General features: G+C 35.9%; 1 protein-coding gene across 3 annotated transcripts in view; it reads right to left on the bottom strand.

Annotated features, from left to right (window-relative positions):
* Positions 1-22425, bottom strand: part of ALS2 (alsin Rho guanine nucleotide exchange factor ALS2) — a 60291-nt gene that overhangs the window by 24441 nt on the left and 13425 nt on the right. For all 3 annotated transcript variants that reach the window (XM_040228794.1, XM_040228793.1, XM_040228795.1), the window contains exons 4-12: positions 19102-20039; positions 15523-15880; positions 14291-14459; positions 13333-13429; positions 10099-10176; positions 7239-7421; positions 5283-5454; positions 3008-3188; positions 1192-1257 (exon numbers count right to left, since the gene is read on the bottom strand). In XM_040228794.1, the coding sequence (XP_040084728.1) occupies positions 1192-1257; positions 3008-3188; positions 5283-5454; positions 7239-7421; positions 10099-10176; positions 13333-13429; positions 14291-14459; positions 15523-15880; positions 19102-20039 (2242 nt within the window). The remainder of the gene's footprint in view (positions 1-1191; positions 1258-3007; positions 3189-5282; positions 5455-7238; positions 7422-10098; positions 10177-13332; positions 13430-14290; positions 14460-15522; positions 15881-19101; positions 20040-22425) is intronic.

The raw sequence follows: 22425 nt of genomic DNA, 5'->3' as shown, positions 1-22425 counted from the left end.
GTACATGGTGAACACATAATCCCTCTGCCCACATTTCTCCTGGATGCCCAGTACTAGTCCAGGAATATTCCAACTCTTGTGAACCCTATTATTTTTCTGAACTCACTGAAGTACTTGCCTATAAATTTTCCCAAAAGGAGCCCTAGTATGCTCTCAGAAAACCTGAACTACTCTGTTCAGCATATTTTCTCTTGGGAGTTTTTAAACCAATAGTGGCAATATTGCTCTTTCTTTATATGGCTAGGTTTGCACTTGTTACCCAAAAAATAAATATATTAAAGGTAGAAACAACCGAAGTGTCTGTCAACAGATGAATGGACAATCAAAATGTGGTATATTCCTAAAATGGAATATTATTCAGACACACAATGAGATGAAATTTTGATATATGGTATCACATGGATGGACTTTGAAAAATCATGCTTAGGGAGATAAGCCAGACACAGAAAGACAACTACTGTATGATTCCACTTATGTGAGGTACCTAGAGCAGGGAAAGTCAAGAGACAGGAAATAGAATAGAGGTTACCAGGGGCTAGTGGAGGAGGGGGAGTCACTTTTAATGGGTACAGAATTTTTGTTGAGGGTGATAAAAAGTTTGGTGTGTAGATAGTGGCTTATACAACATGTGAATGTACCTGATGCCACAGAAACTGTACCCTTAGGAACGGTTAAAATGATAAATAGTATGTATATTTTACTACAATATTAAAAAAAAAAAACTTTATGAAGATCAAACTACCAGGCTAGTCTGAGGTGAATGTCTAAGTGATAAGCCAGCTGAGTGAGGAAAACGTGGGCAGGGTCACTACCGGCCTGTGGGCCCACTAGATATGTTCTAGGGACTCTCAAATGGTTCTTTTTTAATGAATATCTTAAAATTCTGATCTTCTAAACAGAAGTTTAAAAGAAGTTATTACTGCCTTTAACTATGTAAAACCATGGGATTCATGAACCACCACTTTGTAAAGGCTGCCCAAATCCAAATTTAACATCTGCTGCCACAGCTCAGAGTCACCCAGAGTTCATTAATTGCTTTCTACCCATCCATGCTCTAGCAAGAGGCTTTCACTTATGTTATTGTGAACTCGCCTCTGAAATACTAGCTCTTCTTAGGCACTCAAAAACACAGACTGCTATAAAACATGTTCTTTGGTTGTTAGAATAACTGGAAACTATGTATTTGCTTACATGGCAGGTTTAGCAAGAAGCTGGAATCCTCCCATAACCAGGAAATTTGTAATAGATGTGCAATACCTTGAGCAAAAAAGAAAATACACAGATATTAGTGTAAAAGTAAATTTGCTCCTCAGGGTTTTGAACAAGCATCTGGAATAAACACTTCTTGGTATCTCATGAGTGAGTTTCACTTCAGAACTTTGTGACATTAATAATCATGAACTACGTAGGGCATATTATGTGATCATCACAACAATCAGGAGTAAAAGGCCATTTTAGTAAAGATGTTAATAGGAATTTTTTATAAAACACTTTAAGCTATGCAGCAGATGCTAGAAGTATCTTTATTAGGTGTGTTTTACTTTGGTAATTTAACAAATGTGAGAAAATACGATTTAAGTTGTTGGATTTAAAAAAAAATTTCTCTAATCTTCACTTTAAGTTTTCCAATTGAGTCTTCAGAAATAAACTATAGGAAAGGTAAGAATATATGTTTAAAAGAGCTTAAGAGAAAAAGTGTTAGAAAGTGTTGGTAAAGCACTCATCTACAGTTAAAGAGGAAGTCGTGACATACTGCTTCGCACCACATACATTTCTTCCACACTCCTGGGCTGGCAAATAAAATCAACTGACTTTGACAAAGAAGGCAAATTCCTACTAAAAACACCCTAAAGTACTGAAAACTTAAAAATATTTACAACAGAAATTTTATGTTATGTGTATTTTATCACAATTATAAATAGTTTTTAAAATTCATACACAAATCAAGTTTTTTACCTGCCCAGTCTATATGAATACATTTTAAAAACCCAAGAAATCAAAGTAAAAGCATTTCCAAGCATAAGTCCTGAAGTATTACAGCAGAAAAACAGAAATACACATAAGATCTATACAAGTCAAAACAGAAAAAATACTAGTAAAAGGTGAAACCTCCACACATACAAAAATCTAGTTTAAAAAAGTAAATTCATATCAAATTATGATACTTTTTATGTCTGAAAGAAGATGAGTTAAAAGACTCTAACGAGGGTATTCCCTCCCAGACAACAGTCAACAGCTTCAAATATATTCAGTTTTGCTTAGAACTAAAATCACATAATCTATCTGCACATTTATGCCTAAGTCTGTAAGGAAATACACTAAGATTATTAACAATGGCTGTTTCTGATAGTAGAATTACGAATGACTTTAAAATCAATACTTCAGATCAACAGCACAACCTAATACACATTAAAGTAACACTTAAATTATGCCTCACATCACAATGCCAAAATGAAAATGCAAAATGCAAAAGAAAAGTGAGAAATACTGGATATTTCAAATACAGTTGGGATATTTTACTTGAAAAACATGAAAAGAAACTTGTATCACTATCCTAGGTTTTATTACAATAGATCTGTACTTTTAAACCCTCCTTTACACAACAGTGAAAAGCAGGCATTGGAAGAGCTCCATATTTACAATCATTAGTTGATCTTAAAATAATCTGTTTACTTACTTCAAATTTTAGTATAATTTAAGTACAAAATTGTTCTCTAAAGAGCCATCTTTATTACAGTACATTTTCTCAATTAAGAATACTATCATTCTGCTAGAATGCAGAAGGAAATTTGAGAATGCATTATTTCTTTTTAAAATTTTCCCCTTAGAGCAAACTAAAATTTTAGCGACATGGAGCTATATAGTTGTCTTAAGATTAAAGCACTGCTTTGCAATTTCTATTACCTTATAGAACTCTCCCTAATCTAGTCTCTTCTGATTAAGGAGCTGTTCTCCTTGGCAGAATAACCCTGCAGAGACTGAACATGACACGGGACTGGATACTTGCTCTGTATAACTATCCAAGAAGAGACTTGCATGCTTCAGGATGACCAAACTCCTAGCTTCCTTCATCCCCTGAAGGAAGCTGCTCAGTGAGGTTCCATGCTGACCAATTAGGTAACACAGCTTGCTGAATCGGCTTGCCACTTCCTGCAACAGCTGGACTGTATTTGCAGTGCCCAGATTTTCTGGAACAAAACGATGATGATGATGATAACATAACCTAAAGACTCATTATATAAATATTTTATGATCAAGATTATGAATCTTCCTTTACTAAAAATTCTTAACTTGTTGAAATGGACTCTCAACTATGGAACCCAAATAATTCACGGAACCCAAATAATCACAGTGCTTAAAATGCAGAGATCAGTGTCCAGTCATTTCAAGAACTTGTTAAAAACACATTCATGTGACCCCTACAGATTCTGACTCAGCAGACCAGAGTTTAGACACCAGAATGGATATTTTTTTTAAAGCACTTTCCAGGTAATTCTGAAGACCAGCCGATATTCGATAACCACTGTGCAAATTCAACTCTCTTCTCATCTTGAAGTCATCTAAGGCCAAAGGAAAGGAAGTGAAATATCTACCTTTACACAACTGGTTAGTAACAGCCAGGAATTAAACTCTTTTCTATAGATATACCTTTGTCAACATTTCCCACTTTTGCACTGACTTCAGCTCTGCTTGCCCCCTGGATAAGCCCCACCCTTCCATGCAGAGAAAAAGATTCCAAAAAGATTGCCTTTGATCAGGATTAAGACTAAGTCTAAGATTGACTTAGACTGCCTCAGTTACTTTATAAAGGACATCAGGAGATTACTACTTTTTCCCAGTCCAAAATACCGAATTTGCAAGACTTCTCTCTAAGAAGTGAGGCTGATGAGCAGACCACATGAAACCAATATAGAAATCAGGAATCAGAACAGGAAAAGGGTAGGTTTCACTTTCTTTTCAGAGCAATCCAGGAAGCTTCCAGCTTGGACTGCTTCCTATCTCTTGCCAAAGTACTAGGGAGCTGGGCCCACCCACTGGAGGAGAATTTATAGAACAGGAACTCTACAACATTTAAAAAAAGCAAAACATGTTAAAAACAAAAACAAATGCTGTCTCCAGTTTATATAGGGACTGAATTCAGAAAGACTGTAAGCTAGTTGTTTGAAAAATAGATGTTTTCCCATTAAAAACAAAGGACTGACCTACACAAGCCAATGTCACCCTAATGTGGAAAAATGACGTATGAACAGGGCACAATTTGAGTACTAGAGTACTGGTCTGAATTCTGTGACCTCACAAGGGGTCGAGTTCAGGTGAATGAAAGAGAAAAAAGGTCCTTTCCATTTTCTGAGAGTAGGGTCAAATGCACAAAAGCTTTTGACTAGGGAAAGTTAATCTTTAAAAGCCCACCCACCCATCTCCATTCTGCATCCTTTTATAACCTCCTGGAGATCCCAGTATTGTATTTCTGGACAGTAGCACTCCATCAAGAACCACTGTAATCTATTTTCTCCATATTATCTCCTTACCTTCAATCTCTGTTGTCACTGGTTACAGCTAAGGGATAAGATTTAATCAATTTCTGCTAATGTTGGGGGGGGGAGGGATCCTTAACATTCTTACAGTTATTCACATTTTGAGATACTACTTGTAAATCTAAATGAAGTTCTACTTGATAAAATTCTAAGAAGCAGAACAAAGAAAATAAAAATCTGGAGTAGTTATATAAGCTATCTTGGGGCTTGCCTGGTGGCCTAGATGGTAAACAATCTGCCTGCAATGCAGGAGACCCGGGTTTGACCTCTGGGACCAGAAGATCCCCTGGAGAAGTGAATGGCAACCCATTCCAGTATTCTTGCCTGGAGAATTCCATGGACAGCCCGGCGGGTCCATGGGGTTCTCAAAGAGTCGGACGTGACTGAGTGACTAACACTTTCACTTTACACTTTTAAGGTATCTTATAACTAGTGTGGCTAGAAGTGTTTAGAAGTCTGACTCCTAGGATCAACTTTTCCACAGTTGCTCTGCTTCTCTGCCATGGATCTTATGAAAGCTCCATGTTTCTACTTCCATAAGTAACAGGAGCTCTGGGGTTGCCAGGATAGGGAAGCTGGGCTACCAGCAAAGAGGAAATGGCTTGTAAGCTGTTGACCACCTGGGCACAAAAGAAGAGACTAGAAAGAAAGGAGCAGAGTACAACTCAAACAAAAAGTTTTCTTTATTTGTGATATAGGAAGAAGAGGTAAAACAAGACTCCTGATAATTGACTGGCTGGTACTTACCTAAACCGAGAAGAGGCCTGAGAATCTGGGACTTGATATCACTTAGTTTTGAATAGAAGCGTCTTTCAGTAGTAGCCAACTCATGGAGACTGGCAATATATCCCATAATGTTTTTGTCCACCAAGGCTAGATAACTGTCTTTTCCTGCTGTCACTCTGCTTATATACCCAAGCTAAAACAGGAGAAGAAAGAGATTAAAGATAGAATCTAATTTACTAGCAGTAATTTGGGCACTGAAGTTAGTTCATAACAGCTGGTGAGAGCCAACAGCTAACTACGCAGGAATTCTGCAGCAAGTTGGTTATTAAATCATTAATAGTTTGAAAGTGGCAATAGCGAAATTCAAAAAAAAACAAAAAAAACCTGGAAAACATTACAAATCAGAGCTTTTGAGTTTACTTTTTAGAGCTGGTTTACCAGTATACTGTTGTTATATACATATAACACAATCTATATATAACTATAAACATCTATAGTATTATTTATTACCACAATACCTTTTATTTCACTTTACACATAGTTAGAACCATAAATACTCTAAATATACAAAGATCCAAATGATACAAATACATGTCTCAGGACTTCTTTTTGCATGAAACAGATAAGAGCAGAGACCATCTCTATGCTGTCTGTCAAAATATCAACGATCTAGGAGCTATATTTTAAAAGTACAACAGATATATGGCAAAACCAATACAATATTGTAATTAGCCTCCAATTAAAATAAATAAATTTATATTAAAAAATAAAAATAGATATGCAACAAGCAAAAAAAAAAGTACAACAGAAAAAGATTTTCTTTAAAAATGGACTTTGTCATTTATTCATGATAGCACTGAACAAAAACATTTGATGTCTTTGTCACATATCCCTATTAAACTAGGCAACCAAACTGCAGGCTCAATACACTATTAAGAGCTCATGGTAACAAAAGACACAGATTGAGCCTCATCGCTTTCATCAGCCCATTTCATCGTTTACCTGGACTGTGGAATCTTTAATGAGGAATGTGGAGTCAGGGCCAAGAACTACAAAGAGTCAATTAGTATGTCTGGAACAACAGGCTATATACAGGTCAAGAGTCAAATCTTGGCCCATGTTACCTTTAGCAAGAAAGATCTTGCCCTTATATATAGCCACAATTACATATTTAGCCAGAAAAACAAAGGATTAAAAAAAAAAAAACAGTCCATAGGATATATTATTCAGTAAGAATAAAAAACCCAGAATGCACAAGCTTTGAAGGTTAATGTCCTTGCAATGTTGTGAGGAAAAAGAAAACCAGAAACAGACCAATGGTATTAAGTTTAAGAAAAAGAGGTAAGCAGTAGGAAAGCAAATAAATTCAGATCAACAAAGGAAAAATAAGTTAACACTAGTAAACAGAAGAAAGAGTTAAGAGAAAAGGGGAAGCGATGGAAAACAGCACTTTTGCGGCCTATCAGGTCTGCCACGAGCCCACCTCAGGCCCCTGCAATTTTCACTTTCTACCAACAGTTAAAAATTCATTATTCAATTTCTATTCTGATTCATTTCTGAGGACTCCATAAACACAGTCAGAAAACTTTGCTGTGAAATAAATATTTTCAATATTCCTATGTGAGGGTGTTATGTCAACAATTATTTATAAAAGCATTTACTTCAACAAATATTTATGAAAGGTATTTATAAAAGAGGATACAGCTATAAATGAGAGAGCCTAAAATCCCTACTCTAATGAATTTTACAGTTAAAGAGGACAGACAACAAACAAAATAAGTAAACTCTATAGAGGTTGAGATGATACACACTGGAGAAAAATACGGCAGGAAAAGGAGATGAGGAGTGAAGGGGGATGGGAAGTGGTTTGCAATTTTAAATATATTAGTCAGGGACACTTAATAATAGGCATACATACAAACAGCAACAGAAACAAAAGACTTCTCATGTGTTATGGGATGTGGGCCTTAGGATCACCTTACTACAGGAGAGGAGGACTGGCACCTTAGTACCACTGTGATTCTCTGGAAGGCTGTCACCTTCTGTCGGGTCCTGCCGGCCACTGTAACATAACCCAGGCTGGAAGTCTTCAGTATCCACTAAAAACAGGGAATAATCCTGGCCTGCAGCCACACTCCAGACTCCATTTTCACTGTTCACCTGCAATGACAGGAAGACATGTCTGTCTGAGATGAAGGAATCAGATGCAACTCCAAGTCCATGATAACTAGAATGTTAGGTTACCTGAACAAGTGGAATAAAAGTCACATCTCAGAGGGCAAAACTCACCCAGAAACATACCTAATCAACTGCAGAACAGATGCAGGAGTGAAAAGGAACCCTGTTCAGCCAGTAAATGTGAAACTGGATTGTTCTATAAAAAACTGAAAAATTGGAATTCAAAACGAAAAAAACCATACATTTGATATTTTAATTGTTATTTTTGGGAGCTATCATAGGACTTAGCTTGTACTATAATCAAAGACCCAAAAACTTCTAGAGCCCTATTCTGACAGCTAGGACACACCTTTGTCCATTCATATTCTGCTATGTACACAAAAATCAATGTAAAAAGAAAACCTAACTAGGCTAAATTCCATTCTGGCCAACTAAACCCATGGGTGCTAAAAGTGCTTTCTGACTTGGAACTCACCAATTCTCACATGACTTCACCGTGTCCCAGGATGTTGCAACAGGCAGAAACCCCTAGAAGCCCATCTACAGGGATCCCCTAGACCAATGGTGCTCAACAAGAAGCTTTTGCAGCAGCAGCAGCAATCATCTAGGAACACGTGAGAAATGCAAACTCAGGCCACAGAGCCACTGAGGGGAGGGACTGGGCAGTTGGCTTCAACAAGCTCTCCAGGTGTTTCTGATATATGCGAAAGTTTGAGAACCACTGCCTTAAACCAATGGCTTTAGGTTTCCAGGATTCCAGGTAGTGATTCCATGGAAAGGCAGGTGCCAGGTTCTATCCCCACCCACCTCCATCCTTCAACTAAGACAGTCCTACAGTTCTCTGTTTTATGTAGGGGATTCAGCACAAGGTTTCATTTGAAGGAAGTGTTCTGCTATGAAAACTACTGCCCTATCCTGCAGACCCAGCTTCAGCCATGACTTGTGTAACAATAAAGCAAAAAAATTTCTAATCTTGAGATTCCATGTCTAGATCTGGTTCACATCCTGGGTGATTAGGTGATAAGTGTGTGAGTAACTATCACGCACATCTCCACTACTTTACAGTTATCCTCTTCAGGCATAACATTATCTTCTCAAATTCAGGTTATCTATAAAACTGACTTCCTGCTGGTTTTGCAAAGAATGAATTAAAATTTTTGCAGGAGGAAAGAGTTGTCTTCCTAGTTTCTAATCAAAACTAATTCAGGTCTCACTCTGCCTTGATTTTAATTCACACATTAATTTAAATGACTTCAAAATAATTTTCTCAAATAAAAAAACAAATAAAACCTTCCCCCAAATAAAGACCAAAATAATGATGCTGCATTTTCAGAGGTATAGGTAAAACAGTAATGAAACTAAAACCTTATAACAAACTCTATTCTCTCTTGTCCGACTCTAAAATGCTAAATAAAAATTGTATTTGCAGCATATCCATGCTCGATTATAAAACTTTTCTTAGTAGGAATATAAGCATGTTCTAATTTATTCAAATGAACAGAAAACAAGAAACAATGATTTACCATATAGTTATTTGTAATAAAATATCAGAAATTGAATTTGCTGTTCAGTTGCCAAGTCATGTCCAACTCCTCAGGACACATTATTCAAAACCGAATAGCTGACCACTAAAACATTTTATGCTAAAAATATTTAAGATTGGAGCTAGAAATAACAACTATTCTGTAATGTTTCATTTAAGACTTTCCTTCCCAGTAAAATTCGTTCACTGGAAGGAAAGGCAACAGGTAGAGGTCTTATGTAGCGATGGATGCACAGTGTATACTGAATACATGAATCACTGGAATATATATTAACTGTAGCTCATATTTTCAATCAGGTTCCTGAAACTGAAGTAAACGTCCTTTTCTAGTCTCTAATACTCTCAGGGCAGAGAGCATGGATCAGGATGGAGAGGATTCAAACTATGAAAACATGAGCCCCATATCCCATTCTTTTAGACTATTGGGCTGTCATCATGCCTACTCTCTGCCCACAACACATCCGTTTCCCAAATAAACAGATCTCATATGAGGAGTCAATACTACTGATGAATTCTGTATTTCTGCAGAATGTTGTGACAGAAAAAAAGGATGAGAAACGGTCCTCTAAAACTGCACCCATTACATAAACTAAAGCCAATTCATACAGCAGCAGTGAAGAAATTATCTATACTTTTAGCTTCCCTATAGAAAACAAAAAGGGTTACAAAAAGGTTTTACTACTGTGTACATAAAAACAAAACAAACCATCAAATAATGTTATGTAAAAGTTACACTTAAAGTCAAACTTAAGTAAGAAGTCGAAGAGTAGGCATTATTTGGTGGTATAAAGCTTAGAAGTCAACCTCACAGTCCAAGAAACATTTGCTTTAAAATAACTTGTTCGTTTTTACTTAAAAAAAACAAAAACACAGAACTATGAATACTTAGTGAAGCTAGGAAAAAAAGAAATAATACAAACTAACACATCAAAAAAGGGAACATTTTGCCTGAAAACAAGCAGCTTCAGTTTTTTAAAAATTTTAATGTATGTGATAACAGGTTACAAGTACACAATTCTCCTAATTTTATAAAACAAGAATTGGAGAAATATAAAGTGTTATAACTTAGAATTCTGGAATAAGTTGCTATAAAAGTCATCAAGGTTACAAAAGTACCTTTGCAAGACGGGGAACTGTTGTTGGAAAATCAGAATGCCCAAGTTGACCAAAGGTGTTGCTCCCCCATGAGTAAACCTATTAGAAAACCACAGGAAAGTAGGTAAGAGATGTGACACTGATTTTTGCATGCCAATTCTGAACTTTTATAATAACACATATATACCAACAGTTACACACAAATTACTTATCTTAGCCTTTCAACTCTTTAGAAAATTCATTTTAACTAACATTTCTCAGGAGTTTATTACCTGCCAGGCCCTGTTCTTAATATACTTTCTGTTTATTAATTAATGTTTTACTATCACATAATCCTTATTTTTTTTTAAACATATAAGGGAATTGACCCAGAAAGGTCACAAATTTTCCAGGATTTAATCCCAGGAACTATCCTATACTGCCTCTTATAAAGAAAGTGATTTTAAAAAATAAAGCTAAGTACCATGAAGAAAAAGGAATCACGATTCTTTATTCTGTGGACAGGAGTACTATGGAATGACTAGAAAGCTTTTCATATATGAAGAATCACTGCAGGAGAAGCACAAAGCACCTATGCTCTACTATAAACAAAAAAACAGCCAGATTACAGTAACTATGCTTAATGAAAATGATTTTGTTTATTCTGATTATAAAAGCAATTCATGACCACTGTACGAGACTGTGACAATACAAAGAAACAAAAAGAAAGTGAAAACCACTGATGAATCACCCACTCAGAGACAACTCCTACCTTGCTTTAGGAACATACACATGTAATACCAGAAATTTTATTATCTACTAGATATAATGAATATACAAAATGTAAAGTGTAAAGTGGGCCTCTACTATCAATGCTGCTTTGTGACCTGATGTTTTTTATGTAATACCTTGTGCACTGACATCTTTCTAGGTCAATAAGTATAGAGCTACATATCATTTATAACTACATGAGACTACACTGTGGGTGTAGTTTAATCAATTACCTAATCAAATAAGTACATTTATTAATAATTTATTTTCAATTATTTATATAAAAATTAATTAAAATTCTTTATATATATAATGTATCTATTTTCTTAGGATACATTTTCAAGCAAAGAACTTTGGGTCAATGAACATACACATTCTGATTTCTGCTATATACCAACAAACTGTCTTCCAGCAAACTCCAATTTACATTCCCACCAGCAATGTGTGTACCTTTTCCCCACATCCTCACCAACACTCAGCATTAAATGCAATCCCTGCTAATATGATAGGTAAGAAAATTTTGTTTTAATTTAAATTTGCTTACTGAGTAGTTGATCATCTTTTGTTGGTCAACTTCTGTTTCTTCTTTGGTGAATGGAATATAAATGCTCTTAAACAATTTTTCTTTATGGATCAGGTCATATATGTTATAATGTTTTTCCTCATATATTATGTATCTTAAATTTGTGGGGTTTTTTGGTCTGTGTTTAGGTTTTTGCTGTGTGGGACTGTTGAATTATGTAGACAAACATATATCTTTACTTTCTAACTTCTGGTTTTGATGTCGTATCTTATTCTACTCCTAAGATTACTGAAAAAATAAATCACCTAAATTTGTTCTTACACATGTAAAGTTTTTTTTTTAACATCTAGATCTTTACTCCATCCAGAATTAGAATATGTAAAGTTATCTTAATTTTCTTCTGCAAATAAGAAGCCAGTGGTTCCAACAGTATTGACTGAACCCTCAGTCTTGTTTCTCCACCTGATCTGAAACGCCTACTTTAAAAAATTTTTTTAATTTCTTTTTTAATTGAAGGATAATTGCTTTACAGAATTGTGTTGATTACTGCCAAACACATGTACACCTATGGCTGATTCAGAATGCTGAAATGCCTACTTTTTATCACTGACTAAATTCTCATATATACTTGCAGCTATTTCTAGTCTATAGTGTATTTCTATTATAATAATCTGTTTGTAGTTTTATAATATGTTTTATAAGGCTAATGCTTTCTTTTTCAGAATTTTGTGGCTCACCTCCTTTGTTTATTCTAGAATAATTTTGGGAATCATTTTATTAAGTTGTAAATATTATACTGGAATATTCTGGGGATTGTACTGAATTTACACTCTACTAATTTAATGATCTAGGAGAAATGGCATTTTTGCAATGTTCAGTCTCTCATCTAAAAATAAAATTTTTCCCTCTTTACTCCTATTTTCTTTTATAACTTAGAAGAGTTCTTGAATTTGTGGCATATGGGCTCTGCTGCTGCTGCTGCTGCTAAGTCGCTTCAGTCATGTCCGACTCTGTGCAACCTCAGAGACGGCAGCCTACCAGGCTCCCCCATCCCGGGGATTCTCCAGACAAGAACACTGGAGTGGGTTGCCATTTCCTTCTCCAATGCATGAAAAATATGGAACTCTACACTTTCCTATTAACAATGTTCCTATTTCCTTAACACTTGTGTTGTAATTGTGAACAGCTTCTTTTTTTTCCTTAAGCATGCTTTCTGCTTTACTTTAGTATATAAGAAAGCTAGCAATTTTTATGTTTATTTTGTAACTTACCATCTTCCTATTTTCTTATTTTTAAGCCTTTTTGATGATTCCTCACATTAATAACAAATTATCCTTTTCTTTGCTAATATTTATATTTATTTATATGAGCTATAACAGCTTTTTGGTGAGACTATTATGTCATTTAAAATATTTAAAGTGTTTAGAATCTTTTACTGACTTTTTATAGCAAGATAAAGGGACTGATGAAGAATCATTATATGAATATATTTAAGAGTATATTTAAAAATCTACCTTCCTCAAAAGGATTTGTGTATGTGGGCATGGTTTTAAATGATTCTGGAGGTCACTTTCAGGTCTCACAATTTTAAGAGAGAAATGCCTTCTGTTTTCTTGATGTCTTACATAAGTGTTTTCTTCATCAAGAAATAAAAGTTTACCAATACCTTAGAAAACTCTGAGTTCTATTTTTCCATAACAGCACATTATAAAAAGCTTCTTTGTCAAGCAGACCAGTGTTGAATCCAAACTCTACAGCCACACATGTGACTTTAGCCAAGTTACACAATTTCTCTAAACCTCCCATTCCTCACCTATAAAATGGAAATAATACAGTGCAATGTAAAACACTGAAAAGATCAAATGAGATATAGGATTGCTGCCTGACATACAGCAGGTAAGATTCTCAATAAATGATAGTCTAATCTCATCATGTTGGTCTTTCATGAAATCAAGATCAGCTTTCAACAGTTTGCCTCCTACCTGGGATTTTGCAGTAAGTGCAAGAGAATGGTAACCACCTGCCTCCAGATGGATTACTTCTTTACCATCCAGACATTTTACACACAATGGTTGAAGCCTTAAAGAAAAACACACACACATACACACAAACTCAGAGTCAGAAGTATTCTCAGCAAGAACCATGGACTTTCTCAAATTATAAATGTTTTCAAGTAAATATTTCCCCAAAAAATTAAAATAAAAATACTGGATTTATATTCAATCTACTCCTAAGTATAAGTAATTTAAAATGGTTTTAATTTAATCTTTGTCTGTTAATCACTAATTCACCACTGTAATTAGAAATCTATTAAGAATCATAAAACAACTAAATGATTCATATGGCAGAGAGTATACTTTTTAATGAATTAGGTGCTTTCACTCTACTAAGGAAAAAAGAGACTTTTATATTAACTGGTTTAGATGATCATTCTATTTACACTTTTACAAATATTTATTGCTAATATCAAAAGAATTTCTCTTAAAACAGTTTTTCCATGATATACATGAATAGACATGGTTTAATACAGTGGTTATAGTTATTTTGGCAGCAGCGATAGACCTCTTTCAGGTTAAGAAAACTGTTGGCTCTTTTTTATGAGTTAAAAATGTAAACCATTCACATGTTCCAGTGACATATAAATCTTATCCCAAACACCCCTTTCTGCATTCTAACATGAATAAACATCAAAGAAGAGATGGAAAAATATACCATGGATACTTAAGTCCTTTATTGTTAGGAACATATTCAAGACTAACAATGACTGGTGGGAGCAGGTGGTGTTTGTTTTGGTTTTTTATCAGAGTTAATGGTGTATAACAATCTAGAGCTAGAAGGGACCAGATTTCCTCCAGGAGGAAGTGGAGATTTGGAGACCTCTAAGGGATAGAAGTTATTTGTTTAAACTAATTCCTAACAGTAAACACTGGCAGCACTCACCTGGGCAGAACATCACCATGCCCCAGCTGTCCTTCCTTCCCTTTCCCCCAGGTCCACACCTCTGTTCTCAGAGAAGGCAGGAGCGCATCTGCTTCTCCACTGTATGTAGGGGTCAGAACCACTGTTCGAGTTTTCACCCGTGCAGCTTTCCTCAGGAGCCTGGGCGAGACTGAAAACAAACCAGAAATATCATGAGGGAACAGACAGATGAAAAGAAAGGTACCATTTTAATAAACTGTTGATTTTTCAAGAAAATATACTAACATGGTATTTGTGAAGCATATTCTATAAGTCTACAAAACTGGGGATTAAGTGAGTTTGGTAAATACTGCCTACTACATTCTTCCTTCCCACCCCTGTGGAGATTCACACACACATCAGCATGCTAAGGTACAGACAAGTCCCGCAATTAAAAGCTGTGTTTAAATCTGTTTAGCCCTACCCCGCTTCCAAGCATTTGGCCACAAAATTCTTTTCTGTACACTTTTTATACAGAATAGCTATATGACATCCTATGTAACTGGTATTCTGAAGAACAAGCTTAACAAAGTACTACACTAAGGTTAAGAAATAGTTCTTCCATGTCAAAGCAAAATTAAAATTAAAGCTTTTCCAAATGAAGGTCTTAAGTTCAAGCATGCTATAAATATTGTAACAAAAGATTTACTTTAGACATAAACTGTTAAAGTTTTTAAGTGAGAAAATGGTTATGAATCAGAATACTAAAAAGCTTTTGTATTTCGCCTGCTAACTTTATTTTATAGAGAACTTCATCTTTTAAAAAAGAATGCTGACATCTTTTACAGTGTTCTAAATTATACCAAAGGCTGTTATAACATTGTGCAAATCTTGTACACCAGTCTGGTGACAGACTGTTTTGAAGAAAATCATCAAATGTCACTAAGTACAGACTCAGTCACTTGATCACTAAGTTGTGGGTCACAAAGAAAGTGATCATCACTGGCTAAGATTACAATCTTTTCTGCTGAGTGTGCCACTAGCTTACACAAGGTTCATAAGCAGAAGCATGTATCATGAAAAAGTGAGGGTCTAAAGTTATTTCTAAAGCACAGTAATATGTAATTTAAAGAAAATTAATTAATGAAATAAATTTTGATATTTGAATATGTTAGCTTTAGTAATTAAGAAAGCAAATTTATTATAAAACAATATGTGATGTCAGGAGCATCTTGGATTCACCAGAAGTCAGCTCACAAAAACTAGCTCCTTACCCTGTGACAATAAGCCAGGGAGAGAGAGTCTTCGGCTGCCTCCCTCAGACTCTTCTTCTCTGATATCCACAAGACTTGAACTCTTCTTTCCTTGCATTGACTCCTGTTTAACCTGTTCTTCTCTGCTATCTTTCAGACCTTCTGGGCCTATGGAACTGCTGCCGGCCAGAGCTCCAGGCTCACAAGGGGCTGTATTATAAAAGTTCATAACTTTCTTAAGAGACAAGGCCCCAGCTTCATATGTAGCAGCCACTCTCACACCAACAGCAGATGCACAAGAGACCACAAGGCTGTTGAGGGCTGAAGTGCTTGTGGTTGGTGGGCTGTGAAGATGAGGAATTGCTTCTTCTACAAGAGGCTAAAATATACACACATAAAACAGCATATAAAAATATAATCCCTTAGACAACAAGTAATCAATAAAAAGAAAATGTAACATCTATCACTATTCGCAAATATAAGACTCTAAAACAGGAGGTCTTCATCTCCAACTTAAAGGTATCCCTTCTTGATCATGTATTTAACACATTTATATGGAAAAGAGTACTTGAAATACAGTTCCTTATAAAAAGTACTTCCTTTTGTTTGAGTGGGATTTTATCATGGTATTTAAAAATCAGTCCCAGCTGCTTTATAAAATAAAACACAGTAGAGGGGAGAGGGGAGGGAAGGTATGAAAAAAAAAGCCTTTAACATGGGGTAATAGCCCTGGATAGAAGATGAAAAAGTGTAAGCTTTACTATTATTGAGCAGTACTAGGAAAAATTATACAGATTTCTACTAAGAAATTATGAGAAGAAAATTCTATTTTAGGCTTTTCCTAAAATATTTTATAGACAGAAATGTATATATGGCATACACAGGCAGAGAAATAAGTTATATCTCTAAATTATTAGCCCCCAAATTATGTTTTGAAGTTTATGTCCTCCTACTATCTAATCAGGACTTATTTTCCATGACCCAGGCACAAGGTAAACTGAAAGATTACCTTTGCTCTCATTACCACTGAGTAACGTGGTAGGTTAATCATTAAACACTTGGATCCAATGTGCTTAATGTTATTCACAGCTGTATTAGAAAGCTAACTAAAGTCTTCTGGTATCTTAGTGAAAGATCAGTTAAAATTTACTCTGAGCTGTCAAGCACCACTGCTTACTGAAAAAGATAAGCCTACTAACCCACACAAAAAGCTTTTAGTTTATGAACACAGGTCACAGTGAAAATTTTGTTTCCTATGCTACCCAAATATCCCAGAGGTGTGGGTATGCACACACACGCGTGTGTGTGTGTGTGTGTGTAATATTTCCTCATTTGTCCTGAATTGCAAACCAAACCCCCATTTTTTTTTAACACTGGCTTCTGATTTTCTTACAGGAAATAATTCCTGTTCCCTGCACAGTGTCTGACATGTAGTAGGCACTCAACACATTTTGGTGAATTAAATACTAAATTCAGAAGAATCACTTCTATGTGAGTCTTTAATTAAAATATCCAACAAAATAAACAAATAGACCATATTAAAAAAGTTAAATACAAAGTATGTCACTTCCTTGGTAACACAGTTCCCATGATAACGTGTTCAGAAAAACTAGTGTTGCTACTTCCACTCTCTATTTACAAACACTCATAGGTGGTGAAAGTGAAGTCGCTCAGTCGTGTCAGACTCTTAGCGACCCCATGGACTGAAGCCTACCAGGCTCCTCCATTCATGGGGTTTTGCAGGCAAGATTACTGGAGTGGGCTGCCATTGCCTTCTCCGAATGCTAGCTGGTAAAAACCCGCCTGCCAATGCCAATGCAGGAGACTTAAGAAACGCAGGTTCAATTCCTGAGTCGGGAAGATTCCCTGGAGAAGGGCACAGCAACCCACTCCAGTACTTCTTGCCTGGAGAATCCTATGGACAGAGGAGCCTGGCAGGCCATAGTCCATAGGGTCACAAAGAGTCGGACAGACTGAAGTGGTATTAACATCCATGCACATAACAGAAGCTAAAATAGTATTTAGGGGTGACTGACTTAGGGAGTTCTTAGCATCAGGCTCAGGAAAATTAAAAAAAAACAACTCTACCTTATATAAACTTTAAACTATTGTCTTAATTTGCCCCTCTACTTAATTACATTTAACAATTCACAAAATAAGTAAATAAAACAAAAACACGTGCCCAGAAATTCTGACAAAAGACACAATTTTAGTAGTCCCAGCCAGTAAAATTCAATAATGAGATATATGCTTCATTACCAAATACTTTGGCTTATTTCATAAATATGTGATATTCTTTCAGTTACATCTGGCCAGAAGACTTATCCTAGGCTACATAAATTCCTAAGGGTCAGCTGTATGACTGAGACACTATTTACAAAGATGGGTGAGTTACACTTAGTTAAATACACACTGCCAAAACTAGCATAGGTAACCAAAGCTTTAAATGTTTAACCAAATGATTGAGTTCAAAGAAAAGTGCAATTTCAATGATGACAATCTATTAATCAAATAAACAGTACAAAATAAACTTTTAACTTCAACTTTAACAAATCAGATGAATGACTTTTGATAAGTCAAAATCTAACTTTTTTATTAGCATGCACAAGTCCTGTTAAATTATTACTTTCACTTTGTTTAGATTTCTCTTTCTCCAAACAGCTTCTTAACTAAAAAAAAAAAAAAAAAAAAAAATTGAATATCTACAAGGTTCAGGGAGTAGATTGTGAAATAAAGACTATTTCTGAAAACACCCCTAAGCCACATTTCTATCTTGAGCAAGTAAACAACAGTAAGGAAGAATCAAGAGGTAAGGTGGTTTCAAAAACCTGAAAACAATGCCACAAGGTAGCTCTTTTATTTGAGTCTTAATCACTAAATCGCCAGGGAAGTCCCAATGATTACATGTTTCTATTTAGATTTATTCTGGAAAAGCAAAAGCCTTCTACTAAGAGTTAAAAACCAAGAATCCTTTAGAACAAGAGACACAGTTTACTATATGCCCCTAGTAAAAAGCTTCTCTCCACTTATTACACGTTTTCCAACTAAAAATAGTTTAAACAAGTTGAAATAAAAAAATTTAAAGCCTCTGTCCAATGATGCCCAGTAAGGAACACTGATATAACTGAAAAGAATTCAAATACATAACGCCAGTCAATTTTAAGTCTGCCCTCAATCGAGGGATCTACCACATAACAAGCTTCCCTGATAAAGAAGGAAAGGATTTTTCTCTAGAACCTGAAGAGTACTACAAGTACAGATCAGAGAATTCTTTGTGAATATACAGTCATGTTACATCAAACTTTTTTGGGAGCCCATCTTAGCCAGGTGGGAAAAGTACTTGGACAAGAAAAATGGGATTTTGCTACTTATAAAACAAGACCAGAGTAACATCTTGCAACATCATAAAGGGCCAGAATGAACAAAAAGAGTAATTTTGAATCAATCCAGGGTTTTTCTTATCTAGGCTTGCATGACGAGATAGAATTTTAGTCAAACTAAAAAAATAAAAATGGTACCAACCCTTAGGTATTTAAAGTTTCTCAAGAAAAACTCAGACGGTTCAACTCCAGAAACACCTTTACAAAATTTAGCAGGTACCTGAGATGGCACTGGCTTTTCACCGTTCTCGGAGTTTTCTCTTACTGAATGATCCGACAGTTTCTGCACATATTCATTTACTGCCTGAGTGTCAGGGTATGATGGTATACTTCTTGAAGAAGAAACTTCAGTTGTTCTCATGATATCTTGTGGGGAGGAAGTGGTCTGAACGCTCGCGGTCTGAACATTTCCAACATTCAGTTCAGTAGCAGCAGGTGGCTCATTCTGCACGAGAGTGTTCTCAAACACTTCTCCCTGGCTGTCAAGGGTTTCAGAGGAGGGGCTGAGGGTGGTGCTGGCCTGGATTTCTGCCTGGGATTCTGACAGTGTCACACCTAATGGACAACAGTGGCTGTCTGATATAATCACGTGGTCTTCCTTGTCAGTCATTGTAATCAAGAGCTGGCTGCACTGGTTGCATCTTTCTGGCACAGGCTTCAGATCCTGGGAAGGGAGGCACTGGACCAGGGCTAAGCTGTGGAAGGCACCGCAAGCAACTTGGAGCACTACTCGCCCAGCAAGGTGTTCCACCTTCTGTGGCTTTGTCACTGGGAAGGTGGTGGTGATGAGACCCAACTGACAACCGGTACCCCATGCCCAGATCTCTCTGCTTAGGGACAATGCCAGAGTGTGCTCCTCACCACATGCCAACTGCAAGATCCTGACCGCTAACAAAGGACTGGTCTCAGAATCAGAAATGCTGACGGGGTTTGGCTCTGGAACATATGGCTGGTTAGCTACCGCACACTGGCCAGAAGAGTTCTCCCCCCACATGTACACCACACCACTGTCTGTGACTGCTCCAGTGTGGAAACTCCCTGTTGCCACGGTAACAACATACTGCCCAACCAGGGCACTCTCCAGAATGGGGTTGCTTGGACAAGTCTCTGCTGGCTCACTTCTCCAGGGGAGAGTCCCAAAGCTGTAGACCTCACCATCTGAGGGTTTAAAAACAAAACAAAACAGAAACAAAAAGTTAGTGAATTAACTAGACATTTTCTCAATTAGGCTTTAGTCCCCTCTAGGTTTAACAAAATAGAATTTCTTTTTTTTCCCTTTTCTCAATTTTCAAGAGCACAGCTAAAGAAATTTGGTTCAAACATATAGCATTCCGTACTTACTAATCTTTTAACAAACATCTTTGAACATTCAGAAATATGGTGACAATTTCTACAAACTGCAGGAGACAACTTCAAATGAAGGTGCTCTTCTTCTTCAGCCTCATTCTACAAACTCCTAGCACTGATCATTACCAACAGCTCTCATCATAGGCTATTACAGAAGTGGATTCCAAGTTCAAACACGGAACAATGATCATGATATGATCAGATAAAATAAGCAGAAGACAAAACAGACACATTCACTAATATCTACAATATTCACTACTAATGTTTAACACAGCAGTAGATGAATATGCAATGGCATAAAAAATACTAGAGATTCACTTTGGCCAAAACTATGACATCACCTTTATACAACACCTCCAGGCTGGACTGAAAGCAGCAATATTAACAATACGTGACTGTCTTCATGTTTTGTACTATACTATGTTTAATTTTTAAATATTATATATAATATATATTGTATACTAGACAGCCTTTCTGAGTTGCATTTAAAAAGCACATCACAACAAAACAAAGTAAAACACAAACGAAGTCATGACTGGGTAGCTTTAGACTGAAGGGTAACTGGCCAGCTTAGAAATAAAAAGGAAGGCACCAGTGAGTTAGAGACATGAATGATGACAACCTATTTATGCTCACGTGTGCTATCAAGTCATAGTTTTACTGCAGGTACTGCAGGAATTTGGGGGCATGTATAAATGATCCATATTAGCTAAAAAATTTAAATGGGACAAAGATTTGGCCATGGATTTTGAAAAATATTAAACAAAGTCCACTATCTTTTCTTTCCCATATGACCAGGGACCTACCCATTTTTTTTTTAATTAATAAAGAAATGAGTACTATTCTTCCTCCACAAGCAGCGATTCAGTCACTGATAAAAAAATGCTTATTTTATCTCTGGCCTATGATACATGGCAGATACAATTATATACTCAAATTAACTCACTACAAGACCTGTGTAAGGAAAAACACAATAGTGGCTAGAAGAAAGATCAGCTTTTCTTAGGGAATTTCTACTTTGGATAGAGTACTGAGAAAATAAGCTCACTGGTTAAGAGCTTTCAAACTTTTCTTCCCAAGTGATACACCTATCACACTTGTTTACCAAATCACACAGTTCACCAAAACTTTCAATTGGTATTATTCCACTGGAATAATAGGCTCTCTAGAGAAAACTGCGAAGAAATGAATATTTAGACATCATTTAAAAATAGTATCCCACAAAAACAGTGAGTCAGTGAGGTTTCCTCACTGAATTAGGAGCTAATAGCTAACTTGAATAGAGACAAACAAGCTTGAAATTTCTAGTATTCAATCAATACCGTTTCCTCACTTAGAAAAGAAAGTACTGGAGATCTCTGTGCCATTTCAAGCTACACACTTGTGTTGAGAGAGGATTTTTTGTTACTTTGACACTTAAACCAGAATATTGCTTACACATGAACATAGGTTATTTACTTTTTTTTTTTTTTTTTAGTTTTCCCAGCCTTTTAGGTTTGATTCTAGATGTTTAAAGATACCATGCTCACGAAGGATTCCTAAATAGCTTACTGAAGGGCTAAAACAACAACAGTAACAGAATTCCATTTATATATGCTTCAGAACTATAGATTTCGAAGCCCATAGTGTAGGTACTGAATAGAGTTCACATTTAAAAAATAAGGCTTTTAAAAAATAAAAATAAAAAATAAGGCTTTTTCCAAATTTTGGCCTAATACAATAATAATGATAGTATTATGTATTATAATAACAAAAGTGACATAATAACAAAGAAGTTAGAAAGAAATCTATGTTTACCCCATAAAACTACCAAGGACAGCTTTAAGCTTTGTTTCCTAGAATTTGTCTTTCCTTAGTTCCTACAAGGAAAATACCAAAGCATTATTAAATACTTAACAAATGCTTATAGAGCAGAAATTTATAAATTAGTGGAGTTGATGGCAGTCCTAACCCAAATCAAATTTGCCATGACTGCACTGGCAAAATGCCATCAAAATTAAAGATAGCTCTCTATACAAATTATAGCCTAGGTTTCTGTTACAGATTTATAGACTGCATTATATATATAAGCTGCCATTTATGCCTAAGAAAACCTAAGACAGTATAGCCAAGTGATTTTAAAAGCAGGTTTTGAAATCAGACTCTCTGGGTTCCCATCCTGACTCCCTTTAAATAGCTGTGTGCGCTTGGGAAAATG

This window comes from Oryx dammah, unplaced genomic scaffold (assembly GCF_014754425.2).
Source record: "Oryx dammah isolate SB20612 unplaced genomic scaffold, SCBI_Odam_1.1 HiC_scaffold_27, whole genome shotgun sequence".
NCBI lineage: Eukaryota > Metazoa > Chordata > Mammalia > Artiodactyla > Bovidae > Oryx > Oryx dammah.
The sequence above is the reverse complement of the archived record's forward strand: the minus strand, read 5'-3'. Positions and strand labels throughout refer to the sequence as shown.